General features: G+C 46.2%; 2 protein-coding genes across 3 annotated transcripts; both read right to left on the bottom strand.

Moving 5' to 3' along the window:
* Positions 1-5,833: 5,833 nt before the first annotated feature.
* LOC307090921 (putative G-protein coupled receptor 132) lies at positions 5,834-11,373 on the bottom strand. 2 transcript variants are annotated; one of them, XM_079757729.1, is made up of 4 exons: positions 11,282-11,373; positions 10,546-10,859; positions 9,929-10,417; positions 5,834-9,562 (listed from the first exon to the last, which is right to left on the bottom strand). In XM_079757729.1, exons 2-4 carry the CDS (start codon positions 10,683-10,685, stop codon positions 9,151-9,153), a joined length of 1,041 nt encoding a protein of 346 aa, XP_079613855.1. In that variant the 5' UTR covers positions 10,686-10,859; positions 11,282-11,373; the 3' UTR covers positions 5,834-9,150. The 2 variants fall into 2 exon arrangements, with proteins under 2 accessions (XP_079613855.1, XP_079613856.1); XM_079757730.1 differs by lacking the exon at positions 11,282-11,373 and having other exon boundaries at positions 9,929-10,685.
* A 5,500-nt stretch (positions 11,374-16,873) lies between these two features.
* On the bottom strand, positions 16,874-17,573 carry ugt5g1 (UDP glucuronosyltransferase 5 family, polypeptide G1; the record flags this gene model as incomplete). Its single annotated transcript, XM_079758227.1, is given in 2 exon segments — positions 16,874-17,149; positions 17,151-17,573. Coding segments are annotated over 2 exon segments (699 nt in total).
* Positions 17,574-24,877: the final 7,304 nt, after the last annotated feature.

Below are 24,877 nucleotides of genomic sequence, written 5' to 3' on the forward strand. Positions count from 1 at the left end.
CTAACTGTTGTAAATAATAATAATAAGAAAAAAAACATTTTCTATATACGCGTGCAGCTGTGAACTCATGTATTGTAATTTATTGTAGGAGGTTACGATAAGACCTATTATTAAGCCTTCACCACGAAATACTCTGAAAAGCAGTGCCAACATTTAAATATTTTTTAACCATTCAGCGAACAATAGGCAACAGGCTGATTATCGTTTAGGGTGCCACTCAATGACATGCAGATGCAGACCGAAACGTGCCCAATCAAATGGTGTGAAATGCCGACTTTCTACTCCTCATTAACATATAAGGTAATTAACATTTCTGCCGGCTAAAATACTAACTCAGGGGTAGTTTTTTTTCAGGATGTTTTCAGGATACCAATGTCAGGATATGTCGTTCACATATACGGTCTGTCGGGAGAATAGCGGGAGAGTACCAGGACTTGCGTGTATGTGTCAAAGCTGCTCTAAACTTTGAACTTCGAAGAGCCCATAAAAGACAAATTTCTGGTGGCTAGATACAGGGTTATTGAGAAAAAGCGTTTCAGGACATCTAGCCATCTTTTCTTCTCTGCCTCCATTAAGGCCAGCTCCTCTTGGTCTATAGCTAGATTCTTCCTCAGTCGCATATCCAGTTCCTTCCATTTCAACAGTGTTGGCACAGTTACCTTGAAAAAGTAATCAGATTACTGATTACTAGTTACTCCTTAAAATAGTAACTTAGTTACTTTACTGATTACTTGATTTTAAAAGTAACTAAGTTAGATTACAAGTTACTTTATTCGTTACATTTAGCTGCGACAACACCCCCTGCCGCCTCAAAATAAAAAATTATAACCGGTTTTGCCAATACTAACTCCCCCCCCCCCCCCTGTCAACAATTGTTCTTCCAACCCCCCCAACAATTGTCCCCCCCCCCCCCCCCCCCCCCCCCCCGGCAACAATTGTTCACCCCCCCCCTCAACAGTTCTGCGCAGGGGGCTGGTAGGGGGAATTGGGGGGGGGGGGGCATCAGTAGGCTACCTCTTGTATACAGGGCCCAGAATTTGGTGCTACGGCCCTGGGTGCACACACTGACACACGGCTTTCAACCGCTTCCGCCAGCGACAAAATATCCCCGCACGCTTTACGGGGCATCTCCACGTACGTGACGTAAACAGCGCGTTCTAGCGCTCGAGCTGCTCGGACCTCCCCGTGGGTTTAGTTCTCTGGCGATAACGTAGAGGCTCTCCCACGCGCTCTCTCTGCTGCCGTCACTCCAGCGCAACACACACACACGCACACACACACACACGCACACACACGCGTGCACCGCTAATAACAACTGGTGGCGCGGACTCTGGAGAGTCAAGGTCGACACTCGCCTGTGATAGATTGAAGTCTTTGGAGACTTACGCTTCACACGCACACGCACTCTCACACAAACAGGTAGACACACACACACACACACCACTCCATCGATCTCAACACCAATCGGTGATCCGGCAAAAAAATAGTAACGCACAGTGACTTTGATGAGTAACTTTAATCTGATAACTGGTTTGGAAATAGTAACGCGTTAGATTACTCGTTACTGAAAAAAGTGGTCCGAGGCCACTTAGTAACGCGTTACGGTCTGGGCTGCCTTCATGGCCCCTCAAGCAGATGTTAATGTTGGACAAGTCGCCATAGCCTGTTTCTGTCAGCTTTATACTCTTTGACCCCAACAGCTTGCATGGAAAACAGCATTGTTCTTTGGAGAGTAGAGCTTTTTTGGATTTTCTCTCTATTAGAAAGAGATTTAAATTGGAGGTTTATCTGAAATGCCCTTACATCTGGGCCCTTTGGAAAATATAATTCTGCTGGAACTTAATTGTCCTCTTCCCCAATCTCTGCCCCGTCAGTGTCTGAAATATATGCGGGGTCTGTTGGAGATGGCAGATTCATCTCTACATCATCTGCCTGAAGGCTAACAGATATGAGTGTGGATACAATACCTTCAGAGGTGACAGTTGTGTGTTGTGTCTGTGTACCGGAATTTGTGGATGGTTCATCACAGCTTTGTACTGAACTGGAGCCTTCAGACATGGTGGACGGTTGCTTCACTGCGACTGCTCATCATCTGAATCTTCCTCCAGGCTATGTGTTGCTCCTTGAACAAATTGCATTCACCCTGTGAACATTTTTGAAATACAAAAAATGGGATTAGCAAAAGCTAAATAAAAATACTAAAACATTAGGATCTTCTGATGACCAAAATATAATGTGCACTACTGTTCATAATAGGTTAAAAAGTGACTCAAAATCATCATCATATGCATCATTTTAAGTCTGCTGTTTATCTGTAAACTTGGCACTTGGCATTATATCATAGCTATCTTGTAGCCTCTGTATTTCACAATGATAGGGGAAGTATTTTAACTATTAGATTAAATTAATTTAGTGGTAAATAGACAAAACCTTAAATGTCTATATACAGATTAAAAAAAACAATGGTGGCGTCTTTTAAATGACCAAAATGAAGTTACCATATTTCGGCCCAATCATGACAACTTCTAAAATTGACCAGCTGATGACGCCCTTTCTATAGCCTCAATAGAATTTAGTTGTCTTCATATAAGGCGCCCAATATCTACAGTGACAACTGTCAACTATTTGCAAACGTGTCACATGCATTGTGAAATCTAGATGATATAATTTAGGGCTTAGAGCTGCATCAAATCCATTTGCTCGGTAACCTAGCCTACGTTGCTGACGTCAGCTAGCGATATCACTGAACGTTAGCAAAACAATTAGACATATAAAACACCAACTTACCAGCAAGGGATGCACAGGCGCCATTTCTCAGTTTTCTGTTCTTTCGTTTTTCAGCACCAGATCCATGTTGTGTCTTACTTGCCATTTTGAATCACCATTCAAAAACAGCTTGATAAAGCTGGGTATAATTATGGGAAACTTCAGGAAAAAATATGCTCTGACTCAAATGCGAAAAGACGAGAGCTTTGAAGGCTGTACCATTTCAGGGAAGCGGGTGGGGGGGGGTGGGGGCGGAGCGAGAGACTCTTTTATATATTAGGTGAAAACATCTAATTTGCCCAAATTGAGTGATGGGGTACACAATAAAGAAAAAAAAAGATGATCAGACCATAAACATGCCAATATTTAGAAAAAGATGTAGAACTGATTTCATGTAGGACAAATGGAAAACTTATGTGTTGAACATGAGCCAGTCCAGGTTGGTTAATTTTAATTAATCAAGAGTAGTCAATGCTAACCTCTTTGTCAGGCCCCTGGAAGACTTTCTTCTTTCCATGTTGAACCAGCTTACCAGTATTTCCTCTCCCTGAATATTCAACACTATTCAACCAAATATCACTTCTAATCATATATATATATGATGAACTTTCCCACTTCCAACACGTCTTGTTCACTTTCAACATCTTCATACTAGAAGGACGGGATAGCGATTACCATGAAGCAGCCACATGCTTTTGGATAGCTGCAGAAGAAACCTACTGCCCTATGAAACACCTCCCTTGGTGTTGAAGTGTAAATCTTGTTTGTACCTATTATGCCTTTCACAGCTGGGAGCACAGGATGATGATGATGATGTTGATGATGGTGATGGATACTTTATTAATCCCCAAGGGGAAATTTGAGGTCCCAGTAGCTCAAAGACATCACACATAACAACATAAACAGGATTATAAAAATGAGATCTAAGGTCTGTATAAGCTTGCAGTGACTGAACCTGTAATGCAGTGTTCAGTACTTTCTATTCAGGAGGGAGCAGTTTGTCAAATTCTACGATGTCCTCTAACTCTATTAATTTAATTAGGACAAGAATTCAAAGAGGCCTCTGCAGTTTGGCTCCCCTTAAGGTACGGCCACACTGAACGCGTTACGCACGTTAGAGGCGTAGAAAATCGGCATTTTTGCACAGGGAACAATTGGTTTAGGCGCCTAGATGCATTACACGCGCTAAAGCAGCGTGTTAGGCACGTTAGACACGTTTTACGCACCTAAATAACGCACCCAACGCACCTACGCGCCCAACGCACCAACGTGTGGAGTTAAAGAAATTGAACTTTTTATGCTCCCTTGCGTGACGCTTAGCCACGATAACCAATCAGCATTGTGCTTGACCCGATGTCACTAGCAGAGAGACAGAGCCGAGGACACACAGAAGCAGAAAGAACATGGACGATCAAGTCTGGTTTTCAGCCGCTTTTGTAACCGCCTCCCCTCTGCCGCCCTTCCCTCATTGAAATGAATGGAGGCGGCGAGTTGCCGCGCGGCGGTGTGAAAGCACCTTTATGCACGTGAAGGTGCTTGCACACTGCCGCGCGGCAACCGCCCTTATAACCGCCTCGCCTGGAGGGTTCAGCGTGGCGGTGTGAAGGGCCAGGCGTTTTCAAAAGCAGCTGCTGCTGCCGCCGAAAATTTCAACACGGTGAAAGCTGAGCGGTAGGGCAAAATCTGTGCGCGTTCATGTGGGCGGCAACCGCTTCCTGGTTTACAGCCGCTTTTGTAACCGCCTCCCCTCTGCCGCCCTTCCCTCATTGAAATGAATGGAGACGGCGAGTTGCCACGCGGCGGTGTGAAAGCAGCTTAACGTGTTCAGTGTGGCCGTACCTTTAGGACAGCCTGAACTGCCATCCGCTTCACACAAGCTCCAACCCCATCAGGAGATCCTTTTCCATGGCCCCGTTCACTGTAATTCCATGTGAGACACTAGCCGGGTTTACATGGACACTTCTAATCTGATTAGAAGTGGAAGAACAGCTCAATCGGAATTAAAAATTAATCATATATACGCCTCAATCGGATTAGAAGAGGTGGTGTACTCCCCTATATTCAACATGTATACACTTATTTCGATTGGTTTGGGTTGAGTGAGGCTACTTTTTAACTTAGAGAGACTATAATGGACCCTGAACTTATTCGCCAATGCTTCCCAACTTGTATAGCACCATGGCAACTCTCATTGCCAATGGAATTGGCCTTTGTACAGCTACCTCCTCTTGCGATATGTTTTTAATGAGCTTGCATAATTTAACCAATAACTGCCCACTCATCCTAAAATTTTCTCGCCATTCCTGTTGACTAATTCATGTTATACCACTCTCTCCTACCAGTCTTGGCTGCGCACTGTCATACAAATACGTCTTGTTTGCGGCGGAGGAGTGGGTAAATATAAAGACTGGACGAGATACTGTCGCTGTGCTGTCCTCCTTCTTAATTGAAGGAACAGGCAGAGAAACGCTCTCTCCTGCTTGGCTTTCATTAAAAACAAAAACATAGAATTGCGAAATACTGATAAGACGTCCATTATATTGCCTCCGGTCCAGATGTGTGTGCGAGAGACATTCAAACGTATTGCTTACCACTTTTGTAACTGCCATAAATACAGTACATTCGAATTGCATGATAGCATTAGATCTATTCCGATTAGAAATGTAATCTGATCAGAAATGTTCATGTAAACGTGGCTACTGGAACCCCCAGGTAAATGGCACCGTACTCATTAGGAAACAATTTGCCTTATTGCGTCAGAGGACCATCACTGTGGAGTGACTCAGCTGTATGTTATGCTGCATTTGGAGGTCTTCAATGAGTCATCATGCCTCAGAGATTTTGAGACAGTTGCAAAACTTTGAATGGCTGTTTTGGTGTAGGCAACCACTATAGATATGGTAACTTGGTTTATATTTCCACCAAAGTGGAAAGATTGAATTTCTGTGTTTAGTTTGCATCCATCATTAGGCTTTATTGTCCCCAAGGGAAAATTCATTTTCACATCACAAGTGAAGGTACACGCCGATAGTTAATAAAAAATGGACAACCAGCACAACAAAAATAACATGGAGACAATTTGTGTAGACAAAGTGTGAGTGTTTTGTTCTTGGCCTTTTGTTGAGGGCTGCTATGGTTGCAGGCACCAGGCTTTTGCCATAGCGAGCCCTCCTGCAAACAGGGACCTGTATCTGCTTCCAGGGGTCATAATGGTGAAGTGGCAGTTGAGTGGGTGTGTGTTGTCCTGTGCTGTTATAAATGCGATGCGTGAGATGGCCTTGAGATTGACCTCTGACATTGTGGGTGTGGGGAGAGCAATTCATTTTGCAGCTATGTTTGTAACACGTTTATAAATCAAAAAATATATATATTTTAAAAGATAAAAATAAAGCAACTTGTAAACCATGTTGGCATCCTATCAGAGGGATCTTTGCTCTGTGTAATCTAAAGAAGGCCTTGACCACAACAAACACATCCATGCTTTTGTATGCAAAAACAGACTGCATGACAGAGATTTTACATCGGCAGAGTACAATGTTGAGAAGGCTCAGGCTATAACAATTTTTTTATTGATAAATATGCATAGCTGATCGTTTTTAATCAATAGTCAGTTCCAGAATTCGAAAACATTTTGAATTAGACCTAAATAGTGCAATTTTATATGTGTGAACTGCCAATCCATAATGTTACAACGAAATGGACAGAAATTGCATTAGAAATACTTTTTTTTTTTTTCCAGCAATAGCATGAACAAAAAAGTAAGATTGTAGCTGAAATAATATATATTTTTATATTGAACTGACTATTTGGGTAATTTTCCTTGTCAGCCAAATCAAGGCCTAAATCATGACATGGCAATCGAATTGGGGAAATAAGCATAGCCTATCTTTATTTTATAGTGGGTCATCATTTTAATTTTTTGTACAGTTATTGTTCAGTGACTATACTGTATAACAATTCCATTAACATTTGATTGATACAAAGATGCAAAATCAAGGCATAAGAAATCCTTGAACAATTTAAATATTTATATATTTACCTAGTAAAATATCCCCCAAACTCTTCCTTCCAGACTCATCCTTATTCAACCAACTTAAGTGTGAATTTATGAAGGTAATATTGTAGCAAAAGTATTTAGCACCTGTAACTGCAGATTTTGTATGCATACACTAAAGTCACAAATGTGTAACAGTAAATTTGAAGTCGTAAATATTTATTTTCCATGTGTACTCTTAAGTCACAAATTTGTAACAGTACATTTGAAGTCGTAAATATTTTTTCTAACATTGTAAACACTAAATAGGGTCTACAAGTTCACCAGTCTGTGTTACAGGCAGTGATGCCAGTAACGCATTACTTAATAACGCGTTACTGGCATCAGTACCGCGTTACTGGCCTCGGACCACTTTTTTACTATTTCCATACCAGTAATCAGATTAAAGTTACTCATCAAAGTCACTGTGCGTTACTATTTTTTTACCGGATCACCGATTGGCGTTGAGCGATGGAGTGGTGTGTGTGTGTGTGTGTTTGTGTTTGCGTGTGTCTGTCTGTCTACCTGTTTGTGTGAGAGTATGTGTGCGTGTGAAGCGTAAGTCTCCAAAGACTTCAATCTATCAGAGGCGAGTGTCGACCTTGACTCTCCAGAGTCCGCGCCACCAGTTGTTATCAGCGGCGGAATTAGTCGCGCGCTGTGTGCGTGCATGCGTACGTGCGTGTGTGTGTTGCGCTGGAGCGACAGCAGCAGAGAGAGCGCGTGGGAGAGCCTCTACGTTATCGCCAGAGAACTAAACCCACGGGGAGGTCCGAGCAGCTCGAGCGCTAGAACGCGCTGTTTACGTCACGCACGTGGAGATGCGTCCGGTGATCACCCCGTAAAGCGCGCGGTGATATTTTGTCTACGCAGAAGCGGTTGAAAGCCGTGTGTCAGCCTTGTATACAAGAGGTAGCCTACTGATGGGCCCCCCCCGAATTCCCCCTACCAGCCCCCTGCGCATAATGGTTGGGGTGGGGGGGGTGGGGGGGTGGAAGAACAATTGTTGACATAACTCATCATAACTTCAAAGAGTCATGCAATTGACACTTTTGCTACAATCATTGCAGCGCAGTTGGTGCAAAACACATTTGCACACCCGTGTTTCATAATCTGAGAACATGCCCAAACATGCCCATGCAGCAGTAACCAATGAAAGTCGCCGGCAGGGGGTGCATTTTTCAAACTACACTGGGACCATCCAAGCAGACCATTAAAATACATTGAAGGACACTTGAGGCATGTTAATGCAATAATTTGGGAGGAATTCACTTGAACTAAGTAATTTAATTTGACATAATGTAAGATACCCAACTCTGTTGTGTAGGATGCCTACAACTTTCAAGACTCCAGAAAGTAAGAGTTTGTTTGGTGGTCCCAGTGTACTTTGAAAAATGCACCCCCTGCCGGCGACTTTTATTGGTAAATGCTGCAATTTTGTCCCGCCCACAGACGCTCTACTTCATACGGATACAAATCACTTTTGCTACACTTGTACCACATAGACGTGTTGCAAAAGTATCCAAGAAAAATAACAGCTGAGACTCGTAGCAGCAGATTCGAGCAGTTGTATCGATGGACTTGTGCTCGCTCATTAAAATGCTCATTGAACCTAGCGATCTATATAATTTCATTTGTGAGGAAATATTTCACAGATGTGCAACTTCTGATGCATTAGTTCACATTTCGGTTGAAAAATGCACAAATTTTGTGTATGTTCTCAGATTATGAAACACGGGTGTGTGAATGTGTTTTGCGCCAACTGCACTGCAATGATTGTAGCAAAAGTGTCAAGTGCATGACTCTTTGAAGTTGTGATGCACAGGATAGGATTTGTGCACCTGTAACACAGACTTGTGAACTCGTAGACCCTATTTAGTATTTACAATGGTAGAAAAAATATTTACGACATCAAATGTACTGTTACACATTTGTGACTTTAGAGTACACATGCAAAATAAATATTTAGGACTTCAAATTTACTGTTACACATTTGTGACTTTAGTGTACGCATACAAAATCTGCAGTTACAGGTGCTAAAGACTTTTGCTACAATAATACCTTCATAGAATTCACTACTATACTGTAGGTGTAAAGTTTTACTAAATTCTGCCTTGAAGGAAGAATGTTGAATTACCCTTGTGATCTAGGACAATGCTCACCACTTGGGGGAGCCACAGCATTGTCGATACAGAAGCCTTACTGGTGATCCCATGTGAGGAGAAAGCAAAAAAAAAGCCAGTGGATCTTCCTCAATATGCCTTCCCCCCTTCCTTCCCCTTAAAACATCTCTCACTTTATTCATGTCACGTGATGATGTCATCCTGCCCGTCCTATCACCTCCCATGGCCTCATTCCCACAATGCTTTGGAGGAGGTGCTCTCGGGGGTTGGAGAGCCTGGCTCTGTGTGCAGGCTGGGCCGCGGGGGGGGCCGCCGTCTCTTGACGCAGGGCAGCGACCTGCGTAGCTCCAGCCGGGCGTACGAGCACAGGAAGATGTAGAAGAGGGGGTCCAGCAGCGTGTTGAGGCTGGTCAGGCCGTAGCACAGCCGGTACACCAGGAAGAGGGAGTGCTCCTGGCGGCATGGCTCGTCGGTCAGCAGCAGGGACACGAAGCGGTACCCGCCCACCAGGTGGTACGGCCCGAAGACCGCCATGAAGTTGACGGTGATGACCACGAGGATGCCTACGATTTTGTTGCGCTCCTGGTGGGAGACGGAGGGGGACCTCCGTAGCGTCAGACCGATGCGGGTCGAGGTGTAGCTGAGAGGGGACAACAGCAGAGACAGCACCCATATGTACCGCATAAGAAATGTGGTTGTGAGATGGACGGAAGGCTCTCTGGTGCTGCGTCTAACGGCTCACTTCAAGCTTCGATCGCTCTCAACAAACATCATCTTGATGTTTGTACGTCTTGTGAAACTTAACCCACTTAAATTAGTGTTATCATATAGATAGGCACTGCAAGGTTGACGAAAACATAAATATAAGCCAATCCTGCGTGTTTGAGCGTCAATCACATGTTTTGCACAAGAAGTCCCAAAGAACCCAAAGAACCCAAAGAACAGAACCCATTTCCCCATATCCCAAAGAACAGAACCCATTAACAAAACAGGAAGAGTAGCTCACCCTAGTATGGCGCACGGCAGCAGAAACCCAAGGGCCGTCGTGGCTATTTTGAAATTGGCGTATCTTGGGCTGACGGGGTACTGTTCCAAGCACAGCAGCCTCTCGGGGTCAAACACCGAGGGCAGCAGCCCGGACAGGCAGAACAAGAAGGTCAGGGTCCAGACTGCCACGCCGGCCGCCGCCGCCACCCTCACGGTTCGCACGCCGCGGCTGCATAGAGGGTAAACAATGGCCAGGCAGCGGTCCAGCGCTATCAGGCACAGGAACATGACACTTGCGTACACGTTGACGTAGAATACGTAGCCCACCAGCTCGCAGGCTGGCCGGCCGTAGGGCCAGCGATGGCCCCCCTGGAGGTAGAGGATCCACACCGGTAGAGTGAGAAGCTGGAGAAGGTCTGACAGCAGAAGGTTGAGGATGTAGACGAGCTGGCAGCCACCCCCGCCTGAGCGGCCCAGTTGGTACAGTCCCCAAAGCGACAGGAGGTTGCTAGGCAGGCCAAATGTGAAAATCATACTGTAGATGTAGGTCAGACACACAGTGTCTGTATTAAGGGGGAGGTTGCAGCTTGCATTGAACATAATCACTGTCAGTACATAATCACTCCAACGCCTTACATGGTAAAAGTCCTTGTTTTCAGTAGAATGTAGAAAATGATATCTGCCAAACGACAATCACATTGGGTTAATTTGCTCACAAATAATCTGATAAAGTAACAGATTTGGCTTGGATGAGATTGAATGAAATGCTGTGGCATTTCTACATTTTGATCTTGGTAGTACTAGCGTTTTCTTCTTGTGCTTCAACCTCTGTAGTCTTCCATATTGCATAGTATGGCCCCCTCTGCCATCTTCTCTAATTCATTATAAAGTTCACAGCTGTCATTGAGGGTCAAAGGAAATTACTTTATTACCCAGATCGCACCTTGTTCCTAATAGAAAGAGAGAAATGGGAGTTAGACGGTTGAAGATTTAGCCAAACACCAACAACCCACTAAGATAAAAACAGCCAGTGATTTTAAAGCATGTCATCTGATGAAAAAGAATGTACAGTAGTTGTCTTTTGTTGAGAGCAAAAAGGTGCCGTAATATTGAATTGTTAGGTTGAGAAACATCACAATTTCAAGCCAATAGAAATGTACATGCTTTCATGATCCATGCTCTTTCCATGGTCTTAGAAAATATTGGAACTTAAATTTCTAAGTTTTGACCCCATCCGTTCGAAGTGCAAATTATGAATGCATTGACTAGTATGAACAACAAAACTAAAATAAATAAATTTCAACTTCCAATTGATTACCCATGGTCGGCTACATCAGACGCAGAACTTTATTGTCAAACCTGGGAGACTCACCTTCTAGCGTTCCGACTGGGATCAAGGAATCACAGTGCGCCACAGGAGAACCATGTGAGCTTCTGCTCGGCTGCTTGCCTGACCAGTGTTTCGCTACAATGAGAACAAAGTGTCTCAGCTGGGCCTCCACTATTCTCTGATCGTTTCCTCCACAGGAAAACCACTTCTCCCGTTTTTTAAAAGGCAAGTTCCTGTTCAGGGAGAACGCCTCGTCTATCCAGGAACCTCACACCCTCCTCCCCCCCCCCCCCCCCCCCCCACCTCTTGGTCTCTCTCTGTGTCTTCCTGTTGTTCAAGGCTTTTTGCTCTCTTTTTGCTCGCTCAATTCTAGTTATTTAGTTTTGTGTGATGGAGAACCGGTGACTAAGGAGGACCAGCTGTGAGATCAGCAGCTGATATTAGATGCATCTCATGTTGATAGGGTTAGGTACCTGCAATATATTTAGCATCTAATCTGTTGTTTAATTCAGTGCAGTGAGTGGTGGGGAAGGGGCATTGTGTGTACCATAGGAGACTGTTGAGAATATCAAATATCAACATATGTTCAGAATAATGTCAACATATGGGTACTGTGTAAAAGTATCAGGATAGTTCTTTGGGTTTACTTGGTTAAGTGTGATCACTGCGGCCCTAATCTTCATTTTGGCTATGGCATAACAAAGAACCATGTTTTTGTTTTGAAAAGGATCCATGTGATGACTACTGAGGGGGGACGTGCGACGTCTGGCCTGCAGGTGGAGTATAGGCAGGTTGGGAGCGCACCGGATTGGCTGGGGGGATTGGACCTGATTGCGAGCAGGTGTCTGCACTCAGGCCAATCAGGGACTGTGTACTTATGTGCCTGCTTTGTGTAGTAGTGAGAGAGACCAAAACCAAGGAGCGAACGGACCACGGAGGTCCGGAGCGAGTGGAACCTACCCCGATCCACCAAGAGACGGCTCTGAACGGACCTTTTTGTTGTACTTTGAGTATTTCTGTTCCCAGTTAAACCGTATAAACCGATCTCCCACTGAGAGAACGACAACCCTGCCTGCTCGCATTACTCCGAACCCATTACAGTGGCACCCAACGTGGGGCTCGAGCGAAGAGAATGGACCAGTCCCCGTTGGGAAATGTACTCGGACACCTGGCCCAGATGGTCGAGCGGCAAGGCCAGCTCCACCAGACACAGAACGAGGTGCTCACGGAGCTGGCCCAGTCCTTGGCCGCCGATCGGGCCATGCTCTGTGAGCTTCTCGCCTCCGGCGGACGCAGCGGAGGACCCCGAGGGCCGGGACCCGCAAACCAGATACACGTCCCAAAGATGGGGGAGGCGGACGACGCAGAAGCCTTCATTGAGAACTTCCAGCTGGCGGAGAGCCACCTGCAGCCACCACCAGCGAGCCAGCGACCGCCGACACCGGGCCCACATACCGGGGCAGCTGCCCCACGGCGGGATAGGCCAGCCCCGGCGCCGAGGGCGAGATGGGGGGGGGGCGGTCCGGAGCAGGCACATGAGTCGCCTCCCCCCCCCCCATTTCACAGACGGGCGCTCAGACGGCAGGGGAGGGGTGCTGGCAGTGCGGGCGGCTTGGCCACTTCCGGCGGGAGTGCCCTATGATGGAGTTGGGCCAGGTCGTCCGCGTCACCGGTGCGGCGTACTGTATCCCGGTGAGGATACAGCGGGGTACGCACCAGGCGCTTTTGGAATCGGGCTGCATGCAGGCCATGATCCACCAGCGCCTGGTGCGGTCCGAGGCATTGGTCGAGGCGTCGAGCGACTCGGTGAGGTGTATACACGGGGATGTGCACGATGTGCACGGGGTAGAAAATATAGGGTCAAGGCGGCGGTTAGTTCGAGCCTCTCGCATCCCCTGATTCTTGGGTTGGATTGGGCGGGGTTTCCACAGGCAGTTAGGGGGACGACGGGGATGCGGACACGACAGGTAGGGACATGTAAGTCGTGTGCTGTGTTCTGCACCGAGGCGTCCGACGCTGCTCAGGGATCGGGGGAGGGGGGGGTCCTCAACCCGAGGTCCCAGCGCCGAGATTCCCCCCGGTGGAGGATTTCCCCCTCGAGCAGTCTCATGACACCACATTGAGCTCAGCCTACGACCAGGTGATAGTTATTGATGGGAGTCGGGTCCGGCAAGACGCGGCGCTGACTTACCCACACTTTACGGTGGTTAGGGATAGGCTGTATTAGGTGAGTCGTGACACCCAGAGTGAGGAGGTTATAACCCAGTTGCTGGTACCCAGGAGCCGCCGGCAAATGGTTTTCCAGGCGGCGCATTATAACCCAATGGCGGGAATACGAGAAATACGAGAAAACACTTAACCGGATAATGGCCCGGTTCTATTGGCCGGGGATTCGGGTGGAAGTGTGCAGGTGGTGAGCATCCTGCCCCGAATGCCAGTTGGTTAATCCCCCGGCCGTCCCCAGGGCTCCCTTATGGCCCCTTCCCCTGGTGGAAGCCCCCTTCGACCACATTGGCATGAACATTATCGGGCCATTAGAACGTTACGCACACAGGTATCGATTTGTGTTAGTCCTGATCGACTACGCAACCCGATACCTGGTAGAAATTCCGTTGCGCAACATCTCCGCGAAGAGTGTTGCGCAGGCGTTGTTTCATGTCATATCGCGGGTGGGAATCCCGAAAGAGATTCTCACTGACCAGGGCACCAATTTCATGTCACGCATGATTAGAAAACTTTACGGGTTGTTGAAGGTCAAGGCCGTTCGCACAAGCGTCTATCACCCAGCCACGGACGGCTTGTGTGAGAGGTTTAACCGGACGTTAAAGTCCATGATCCGCAAGTTCGTACACGAAGATGCTCGAAATTGGCATCAATGGCTAGACCCTCTGTTGTTTGCAGTGCGGGAAATGCCCCAGGCTTCCACGGGGTTTTCCCCATTTGAGTTACTCTATGGGCGCAAGCCCAGGGGCGTCCTGGACCTCATTAAAGAAAACTGGGAGGAGGGGTCCAGTGACAGCAAAAACGAAATCCAGTACGTCATGGACCTGCGTGCAAAGCTTCACTCAGTAGGGTTATTGTCACATGAGCACTTGCACTGAGCCCAGGAGAGTCAGAGATGCCTGTACGACAGAGGGACTAGATTACGCGATCTCACCCCGGGGGACAGGGTCCTGGTTCTGCTGCCCACCTGTAGCACCAAATTACTCGCGAAGTGGCAAGGGCCCTTCGTGGTCACGCGACGAGTCGGGGATGTGGATAACGAGGTAGCGCGTTCGGACAGGGGCGAAAACAAACAGGTTTATCATATCAACCTCCTGAAGAGGTGGAATGACGTGGTCCCTGTTGCATTTGCGTCGACGCTGCCGGAGGGAGAAGAGCTCGGGCCGGAAGTCCCGGGCCCAGGTCCCACCCCTCCGGTAGGTCGGGGCGAGGACCGCTCAAGGAGTCAGGCGCGGGACGTTGCCGGCCTGCAACTACGGTTCGCCGACGTCTTTTCGCCCGTGCCCGGTCGCACCCCGTTAATTACTCACGACATCGAGACGCACCCCGGGTTAACAGTGCGGACACGTCCCTACAGGCTGCCCGTCCACAAACAGGATGTGGTGCAGCGCGAATTAGCAACCATGCTAGAGTTGGGCGTGGTCGAGAAGTCCCACAGCGACTGGTGCAGTCCCGTCGTGCTTGTGGGGAAGCCGGACGGGTCTGTCCGGTTCTGCGTGGATTATCGTAGGGTGAACGCGGTCTCGAAGTTCGACGCCTACCCAATGCCTCGTATCGACGAGCTCATGGACAGGCTTGGCATGGGCACCTATTACACGACTCTGGACTGCACGAAGGGCTACTGGCAGATTCCGCAGTCTCCAGCAGCCCGGGCAAAAACGGCCTTCTCCACTCCGCTCGGTCTATACCAATTCAAGGTGCTTCCATTCGGGTTGTTCGGGGCCCCGGCCACGTTTCAGCGACTGATGGACCAGGTGTTACGGCCACAAGCCGCATATGCTGCTGCCTACATTGATGACGTTGTCATCTATAGTGGAACGTGGGAGCAGCATGTGCGGCAGATGGCGGCCTTCCTTCAGTCGCTGAGACTGGCGGGGCTTACGGCCAACCCGAAGAAGTGCGTGATTGGGCGGAGGGAGATCCAGTATCTGGGGTACCACCTGGGGGGGCGGAAGGTCTGGCCACAGGTCGCTAAGACCGCGGCGGTGGCCGCCTCCTGTCGGCCCAGAACCAAGAAGGAGGTGAGGCAGTTCTTGGGGCTGGCGGGGTACTACCGGCAGTTCGTGCCGCACTTCTCGGACCTGGCCAGCCCCTTGACCGACCTCACCCATAAGAGGGCCCCAGATACAGTCCAGTGGTCGGAGCCATGTCAGGGATTCGTTTGAGGCTATTAAAACAGCCCTCTGGAGAGTCGGTCCTATATGCTCCTATCTTTGATCTCCCTTTCTCCCTGCAGACGACGCGTCAGATAGGGGGCTGGGCGCGTTCCTGACCCAGCAGGTGGAGGGGGTCAAACCGCCCGGTGCTGTACCTGAGCCGGAAACTATCAGACCGGGAGGGTCGGTACAGCACGGTGGAGAAGGAGTGTCTCGCCATCCGGTGGGCAGTCGGCGCCCTGCGCTACTACCTGCTGGGGCGTGCGTTCACCCTCTACTCCGACCATGCTACCCTCCAGTGGCTCCACCGTATGAAGGATGTCAATGCGAGGATCACCCGGTGGTACCTCGCGTTGCAACCCTTCAACTTTCGGGTCGTACACAGGCCTGGGGCGCAAATGGCCGTGGCGGACTTCCTCTCCCGCTCTGGGGGGGGGGGAGTGAGTTGGCGGCCAGATGCGACCCCGGCCTGTGTCGGGCGGTGGGGGTGTGGGGGGGGTACGTGTGACGTCTGGCCTGCAGGGGGAGTATGGGCAGGTTGGGAGCGCACGGGATTGGCTGAGGGGATTGGACCTGATTGCGAGCAGATGTCTGCACTCAGGCCAATCAGGGAGTGTGTACTTATGTGCCTGCTTTGTGTTGTAGTGAGAGAGACCAAAACCCAGGAGCGAACGGACCACGGATGTCTGGAGCGAGTGGAACCTACGATCCACCGAGAGACGGCTCTGAACTGACCTTTTTGTTGTACTTTGTGTATTTATGTTCCCAGTTAAACCGAATAAACCGATCTCCCGCTGAGAGAACGACAACCCTGCCTGATCGCATTACTCCGAACCCGTTACAACTACTATAACTATATTCAGATGACTACTATAACTATATATTTTATACCATTCAGTTAACATAAACATTCACATTTGTTATTTTTGAGATAAAAGTTAATGATGGATAGACCCGTTTTACTTCAAAGTGAAACCTTCCCCATGTGTGAAACAACTGTTTACTGAATACATCCAATGGAGTTTGTCTATTTTAAAATAAATTAGGAAATGGGTGTTTAAATATTGCTATGAAATCGAAAGAATCGATTTTACTTAACTTTGCTCTTTGTTCTGTAACTCCAGTGACAGAGCCTACAGGCATAGTTAAATACCCAGAGGAAAGCCACGCCGAGTGCCAAGAGAAAGATCACCGCATCTATGCTATGGTAGGTGTACCAAGGCAGGCTGGAACCTGCTGAGCGGAGGTAAGCCGCTCATTTGTTCCTGATGACATACTCAATCCAGAATACAGCAGTGTCTAAAGGGGAAAAGGGCTTGTCATGGTGCAGTCGAGAAAGTCTCTGAATGTCTCGATAAGAGGGATTCTCCAGCATGTCTCTCAAGGCCTCCAGAAAGTCCTCAACATTGAGTGATGATGCCTCCACCACTCGAGCTGCGCCACGCCCCTTCAGAAGGATTAGGTTATCAAACTGGTCAAACAGGAGGGGAAGGCCGAGAACTGGCACTCCATGGTAGATGGCTTCATACAGACTTGGTCTTGGGGTGTCCGAGGAGGTCGTTTTGAGGGAGCCAGTCCAGCAGCAGGGTGTTGTTGGCAAGGTTAGATGGTCTCTGGCCCAAATACCGCCACACCACCTTCTGAGGGAGCTTGGAAAAAGCTTCAGCGATGACCTCTGTCATTTCCTTTGGGAGAGCGGAAACCAAAGTTCCAAGAGACATCACAACTACCCCATGTTCTCCAGAGCTCTGCATGAAGGACTCAAGTTCAGTAGGGAGGGGCTTGGGTCCCCTGCACGGGAAACCTCCTATATAGACCATATTGTGCATGGTAGTCCGTGGGAACTCGAACACAAAGTCTACCCTCATTAACCAGATGTCAGCTGAGTGCTGCATGGAGCGCAGGTCAGCTCCAGGAGGAAAGTGCCGATGCAGCAGTTCTGAGTAAACAGGCATTATAAATACCTCCTCTATCAGGATACTTACTAGGTACCGTAATAGGTTAAATGTCCTCTGAAGAAAATTCATGTTGTCACTGAAAAGTGAGTTGTAGGCTGGAATATAGGAAGGAAGCACATGGAGCTAATTCTCCATGTGCTTCTCCAGCATTGATCCAACAAACACTATAGATCATTGGCAGTTTGAGATATTGTGCTAGTATTACCCCTGTGGGGAAGGCAGGGTCCGTTAACAACAGATCAAACTGGGTGCTTTTCAACCTGGTTAAAAAAATGGAGTCATTCAATATGGTGGAGATGAAATGCAGAGTTGCAGAGTGAAAAATGTGAATCGTATGAGCTCGATCCTTTAGCTGCTCAATAAAATGCCAGAATGGTGTCATCTTGTTTTGTTCAAATGATCTCTGCATGAGAAGAGAGAATAAACTAGGATCAAATCCTTCGCCGTGGTCATCTGGAGATGTGACGGTAATGGTGCTGTAGAAAGAAGAGATCTCGGGGATGTACCAGCTGTTGAGGGATCGCAGCACAGTGAGTTGGTGGCCTCTGGAGTGCAGTTCTCTGAGGATTACCTCCATGTTGATCCAGTGGCTGCCATCCACAGGTGAGACTAAAATGTTTCCGCCACTACACCCATGTACAATGAAGATCACTATTAGAATGAGTTGGAGACAAAGCATGGCTGTTGTTCTCCCCACAAATCCGTGGTCTTCAAAGCTGGAAAATATAAAAAAATATGTCACAGCGGTGTTTAAATTGTTTATGAACTTTGTTAAAAAATAAATATTGTGAATGACAAAATATTTATCTGTGCTGGTTGTCATTCTTAGTTTTCCTTTACTGGGAAATTCAGGTGTCAAAAGTTTCTAAATATGGCAAAAAATGCAGCAGTCCATTGACCCACAGGCTACTGTAGTTGCTATTGGGATAAAGGCACCAACATAGCCACCTGCTAAACAATATAGTGTAATTATTTACTGACAGGCAGGGGCCAGTATCCTGTAAGGCCCTGATCACAGCATAGGACATCAACTGTGTGCCGAACAAAGACAGACCCTTATTCTATTATGCTTGAATTACTCAATAATTGTCAATAATTGAATTTGTTGACCAGCTCAGGAGGAAACTGCAACACAGATCATTGGCCCCAGAACTCTTAAGCCTCCAGCGCAAGTCCACCTGCCCTTTCCACCTCAGCCAGGTGGCAAGGGCCCAACTCCATCATGGAGACTAAAGGCCCACCTTTTGGGGACAGCGCTTTCAGGGTGGCCCCCCCTACCGCCTGAAACCTTATAGTAGACCACACAGCCCTAATGCTTGTCGCATTGAGCTCTTTAGAAAGTGGCTGAAGGCACTTCAATTCATCTCAGACTTGGACTCTTTTTGTTTGTTTTTCAAAAAGAATAGATTATATGGCCAAGCTATTATTTGAAAACAAAGTGTTATGCATTTCTATTGAATGATTAAAAGTGGACTTCATCTGTCAGCTGGTCTTTACCACACACACACACACACACATTGACATGTATTGATGTTGGTTGACATTTCAGAATTATATTCAAAGGTTACTTTTAAATACAAAAGTTACAGTGCACCTCGATTTTCTTTCACTTATTTTCACAGGCCTCAATCTGTACTGCGAGTTAAAGAATATTACAAATATCTTTCTTGACTTTCTTTGTTTAATATGATATAAATGTTTGTTATTATACTCACAAAAAATGATGTTAATATGCGTCCTCGCTCAGAAGGCAGAGAAAAACAATAAGAAAAGCTAATCTAAAGCTTAAAGCAGCAACAACAACAGAGTATACTTTGGTGTCCCAGTTCTTGTTTTTTTCCTGAGCATTCAAAGTCCGTCCCGCTAGTCGGTCCAAAAGAATGAGCTCCACAGCTGCCTCCACACACAAACTCTCTGTGGCATTCAGAATCCAGGCAAAAATTGCTGGAAACTCACCCTGACTTTCTAGAAAAATCATCACCATTATTTCCATCTTGGTGACTTTGGTGCTCTGAAATGCACACTGTTTCATGCGCTTATGTGTTTGACCAATACATGGAGAAGAAAAAAACATTAGATTTTTTTTATGTGCCTTGTGGTATTAACCCTAATCTTTCTCAACAGCAACGGCTGAATTTTAAAAGTTTTTTGAGTTTTTAGACGAGGAGCACTACAAATGCAATATCCTCCAAACAAAGTATCCTTTCCATATAACATATTTTTGGCACCAGCATTCTTCCTTAATTGCCAATAGTAGTTTCAATGCATCTTTCCTTTTCTTTAAGAATTTAGTTTTTGAGCTTACAAAAATCATTCTGAGCGGTTCAACTTGAATTGATCAACATTATCAAAAAGCCTCAAATCAGCATGGAGGGCTTGGCTTCCCTGCACTGGAAACCTGCTATATAGACCATATCGTAGGCAGTGAGAACTCGAATACAAAGTATGTCCTGATCATCTAGATGTCAGCGGAGTGCTTCATGGTGCGCAGGTCAGCTTCAGGAGATAATTGCAGGAATGCAGGAATAGTATGCAGGAATGATGAAGACGTATTGCTTGAATATAATATAGAGGTATTGGATCATGTTTCTGGTCCTCTCCAGAAAATCCCTCTCATCGTGTTCTGTGCCTGCTACAGGGACGTATAAGACCAGTGAGGGTGCTACAGTGAAGGGGCTATCACAGGTATCGGCCCAGTGTGCATTGAAGACCATTGGCAAATGGAGGTTAGTAACCAATACAAACCCAATCGGTAATCCAGGGTCAGTCAAAATCAAGTCAAACTTGGCATTCTTCAACTTCTTACATTTACATTTACATTTAGGGCATTTAGCAGACGCTTTTATCCAAAGCGACTTACAATAAGTGCATTTGTTACAATAACTACATTTGTCATAAGAAGTGAAACAATATATCGCTGTCGGTACAGTAAAGATGTTCATAGAACCAAGTGCAAGTATTACAATCGCTAGGCTAACCCATTCCCCGTGTAAAGCAATGATAGCAGCTACTGTAGATGCTACACAATTAAGTACCTTGAATAAGTGCAATGTACAAGTGCCAGGACGTACAACATTCAATGGTGGCTGTGCATTGGTTTCTATGCAGTCGAGGTGAACTCTGAACAGGTGAGTTTTGAGTCTTTTGCGGAAGCTGGTGAGCGACTCTGCGATCCTGACATCGGTAGGGAGCTCGTTCCACCACTGAGGTCCCAAAACAGAGAAAAGTTCTGACTTCGCTGATCGACCTTTGCTTGCTCTTAGCGATGGCGGTACTTCGATGGCGGTACTTCTTTATAGAAGTGGGGTCATCAAGCATTGAGGCAGTTGCTCTGGCACAAATCCCATGACCTAAACTTAGCATAGAGGTAATCTCAAACAGCTGGCGAAAGGAGCGCATGAATGTCGGCAACTTTCAATGTTTCCTTATCTGCTGAAGCATTGTGAGACAGAAGCTCTTATCTACCTCGTCCTCCATCACACGTACATTAAGAGACGTTTAGTAGGGGGAGGGTTCGGGGATTTACCAGCTCTTAGCAGAGCGTAACACAAGCATGCTGTGTCCTTTAGAGTACAGCTCTTGCAGAACCGCCGCCATGTTGACACGGGCACAAGAGGTACCACCAGAATCCTGCTGCCATGGCAACAATTTGGCCCTTGCAGCAGGAGCCTGGGCCCAGCCAGGAGCAACATAATTGTTTTCAAGCATTTCCTGGGAGAACAATATGAAAAAGTGTACATTGATAACATTGTTGAAAGCAGGAATGATAAGAACAACTTTACCGATGGCTGGAGACATACTGAGATAGTTCAAATCTATCGGTGACCATGCATGGTCCCTTTTTACCTAATTTATTTCATTACAAATTTGACAAGCGAGGGCCTCACCTGATCATTAATTGTTCACTTTGTCACTTTGTTCACTTTGTCGTTGTTTCAGGCAGTAACCACCATATACTAAAATGTTTTTGCACACATTTTTAACCATCCATTGGTCCCTCCTTGGTCAAGGTCTGATTGCATGATATCATTGTTATCTAAGCAGTTAAGGGTTGTGTGGTTAGCAGTTGATATTAGATGAGGATCAACATATATTAATTGCTGGGTTTTGTCAAATAAACAAATACTTATTTATATATTTATATATATAAAGCAGAACGTAATACAGAACAATGTAACATCTGTGCTTGGACAGGGCGGAGGCTACGAGAGAGATGGAGAGAAAGAGAGAGAGAATGCAGGAAGCAGGGGGATAATGGACGTTATGGGACCAGTGGAAGTAGCCCGAGGGGAGGAGGGGTGGACGAGTAGAACAGTGAGAAGGTCACAGTGGAGGGAAAAAAAAATAAGAATAAGGTTGCCGTGGGAGATTACAATAACAGTGCACGCTCCCCGTCCGAACAGTCATATCAGAGTTCTGCAGCCTTCCCCTCTGTGGAGATATCAAGCCCAGAGCAATGGGAACGCTTTGTGTTAACAAAGACAGGCCAAGGGGGTCCGCCTGCCTAGCAGCCCCGTGTTGGGTGGCCCCCTGCCAGCACTGCACGGCTCTCAAACTAAAAGACTCATTCTGGGACACTGGCAAAGGAATGCCTGTGCGTGTTATTGCCAAATGAGATCCAGATACATACAAGAACACCTTGTACGCATCAGATTTCACAGTAACATAGACGTGTAAACCATCCCTTGAACGGTTGTGGTTTGCATGTGTGTTGTGATTCTTGGTGGTGTGTGATTTTATTGAAAAGAAAAACGTCTTTATTGAGATTTGTATTGCTTTGGTGGTTTGCTGGTGGAAAATTTCCTGACCATTCAAATTGCAGCAGGTAGAATGTCAGGGATTGTTTTAAGCAGCCACTGTTTGTTAAACAATAGGTCGAGAAGTACAAAATAACAAGATAATTGCTCTCTTGTGAATTGTCACAGCATTTTGTGACATTCCTTCTTGCTCTATATAAATAATGGAATGAAGTACTCCATTGTTTATACTACTATGTTAGAATAACCATAAAAATATTATACAACATCATCAAAAACTAGGCTCTATTGATATAAATTATAAATTATAAAAAATTATAAAAAAAAGACTTTCAACAAATTACCGAACCTGCCCAACCTCCACGTGCATTCACCATCTTTGAACACAACATGCACATTAAAATGCCTCAACACAGATCCAAAAAAGGTACTGTGGACTGAGGGGTATTTGGATGATAGGGGACACAGAACCTGACGTCACATGGACAAACAAGCTGGGACTGATCGCTAGTCCAGCTGTTTGAACAAATAGCATGTAAAAGGTCAATCTCATGAAGCGTCTTTGTTAAACCGGCGAGGATGAGGATGACGGCGACTTCAATGACGGTGGTGGTTTAAAATCGGACATGGCGACCATAGATGTTAAAGTGCCGTACGTACTTCAAGAGTATTCTTGAGATGGGAGTTGCTCGTCTTCAGTTCTCTCGCCATCTGACGCGAAGTGCAGCGCCCTCAGCGGCGGGCGTTGACGCGGTCGTTACACATAGTATCTTATTGGAGGAAGAGAGGGAGGAGATGAACACACTGGCAAACCTTGACCTCAACGTTGCCTAGTAGAGTGTGTACACGTTAATGAGGACTATGCTTTGTAGTCTTTGGAAGTCGTGCTTGGTTAACCAAGCACGACTTCCACACCGGCCAGACACACCGGCCTTTGATAATGCTTGTGTGCTAAACGGGACAGTCTTACTAGAAGCGATCATTTTCAAATGTGACAACAAGATTCGTCAGGGAAGATAATTATTGCCGAATTAAAAAACAATGTCAGCCATCTAGAACACCCATGTCAAACTGGAAGTGCTAATACCAGAGATGGGACAAAGTCGCTGTTTGGCAAGTCCCAAGTAAGTCCCAAGTCTTAGCAGTCAAGTCCGAGTCGAGTCCCAGGTCAAGACGGGGAAAGGCAAGTCGAGTCAAAGTCAAAGTCACACCAAAGCCAAGTCGAGTCCAAGTCGAAGTCCCAAACTTTTTTAAGTCTTGAACAAGTCACCATGTATTTTTACTTAATGATGTCATTATTAGGCTATTGATCATAATATCACTCTAATGTACAGTCATTTCTTATCAATACAGTTATAATATGTTCATTTTTTCTGTCTTCAAATGTGTTATGATATGCGCATGCGCCGAAATCTTAGGCAACACTGCTGAAGGTCCTCATCTCCAGCGTCAACGTAAATCAGTGAGACCAACTGAAACAAAGCCGATTTGAAACTTAACCTGTGATTCTGAAGAAAGCATAAATGATATCGAAATTCAGTTTAGATATTATTGAAGATACGACTGTGTAGATTTGTTACATTTTTTGAACGAAGGTAAACGGTTGAACAATGACTTAGTTACGATGTCTTAAGTGTCAGAGGCTGGCCAGACGGCTTCAATGGGACCAACTCAAAACGCAGCCGATATGAAACTAAAACTGTTATTCTGAATAAAGTATAAACAATATCGAAATTTCGTTTTGACATTATTGAAGTGTAGATTTGTCTTCGCTCGCTGTTTTTTTTTCATCTTCACGGAAGTGAATGCGTCTTGGGTGTCTAGCCATAGGCTCCGGAACCTATGAGGCCGCGGGGCCAATGGCCACCCCACTTTTCGTGAAAAAAAAAAAAAAAAGTATATGTATTTTTTTAGCCTGTATTGATGAACTATTTCGTTTCTTAGTAATGTTTTGGCTTAATATTGTTACTATACAAACGAACAGAGCTTCGCCTCCCAACGACCTTATATTGATTGAGTCTAAAACGTTCTCAACGATTCAGCCAATGAGAGTTCTACAGCAGGTAGCAATCGCGTTGCCATGGCCCAAGGACAAACAAATGATAAGGCACCACCACACCAGTTAACTAACGATCGCTGTAGGCTTCCATATCATGCAAGCACTTACAATTGCATGCTATAATAACCTATTGTTTTTACCTACATTTACGAGTCTTGTTTGGTCTAGTAGGGAATTCGCACAATGGCGCTGCTGCTGCTTGCTTATGGCTGGTTCATACTACACGATTTCAGCCAGATTTTGCCCGGATTCATTCGTCGCAGACAAATTTAAAATAAAAAAATAAATAAATAAGTAGGTTAACATATTGAAAACTGCAACTGAAAATCGGAATGACATTACAGCTCATCCGCGCATCTCTACTAGATTCACTGCACTACGCAGAGGACCGCCATCAAAATGCCTTGTATAGGAACTCGGGATCCATTGTTATTTACACTTTGTTGCTGTCTTTATGCTGCGTGAAGCACTGCATTAAACACGAC

This window comes from Pollachius pollachius (genome assembly GCF_949987615.1).
Source record: "Pollachius pollachius genome assembly, chromosome: 20".
NCBI lineage: Eukaryota > Metazoa > Chordata > Actinopteri > Gadiformes > Gadidae > Pollachius > Pollachius pollachius.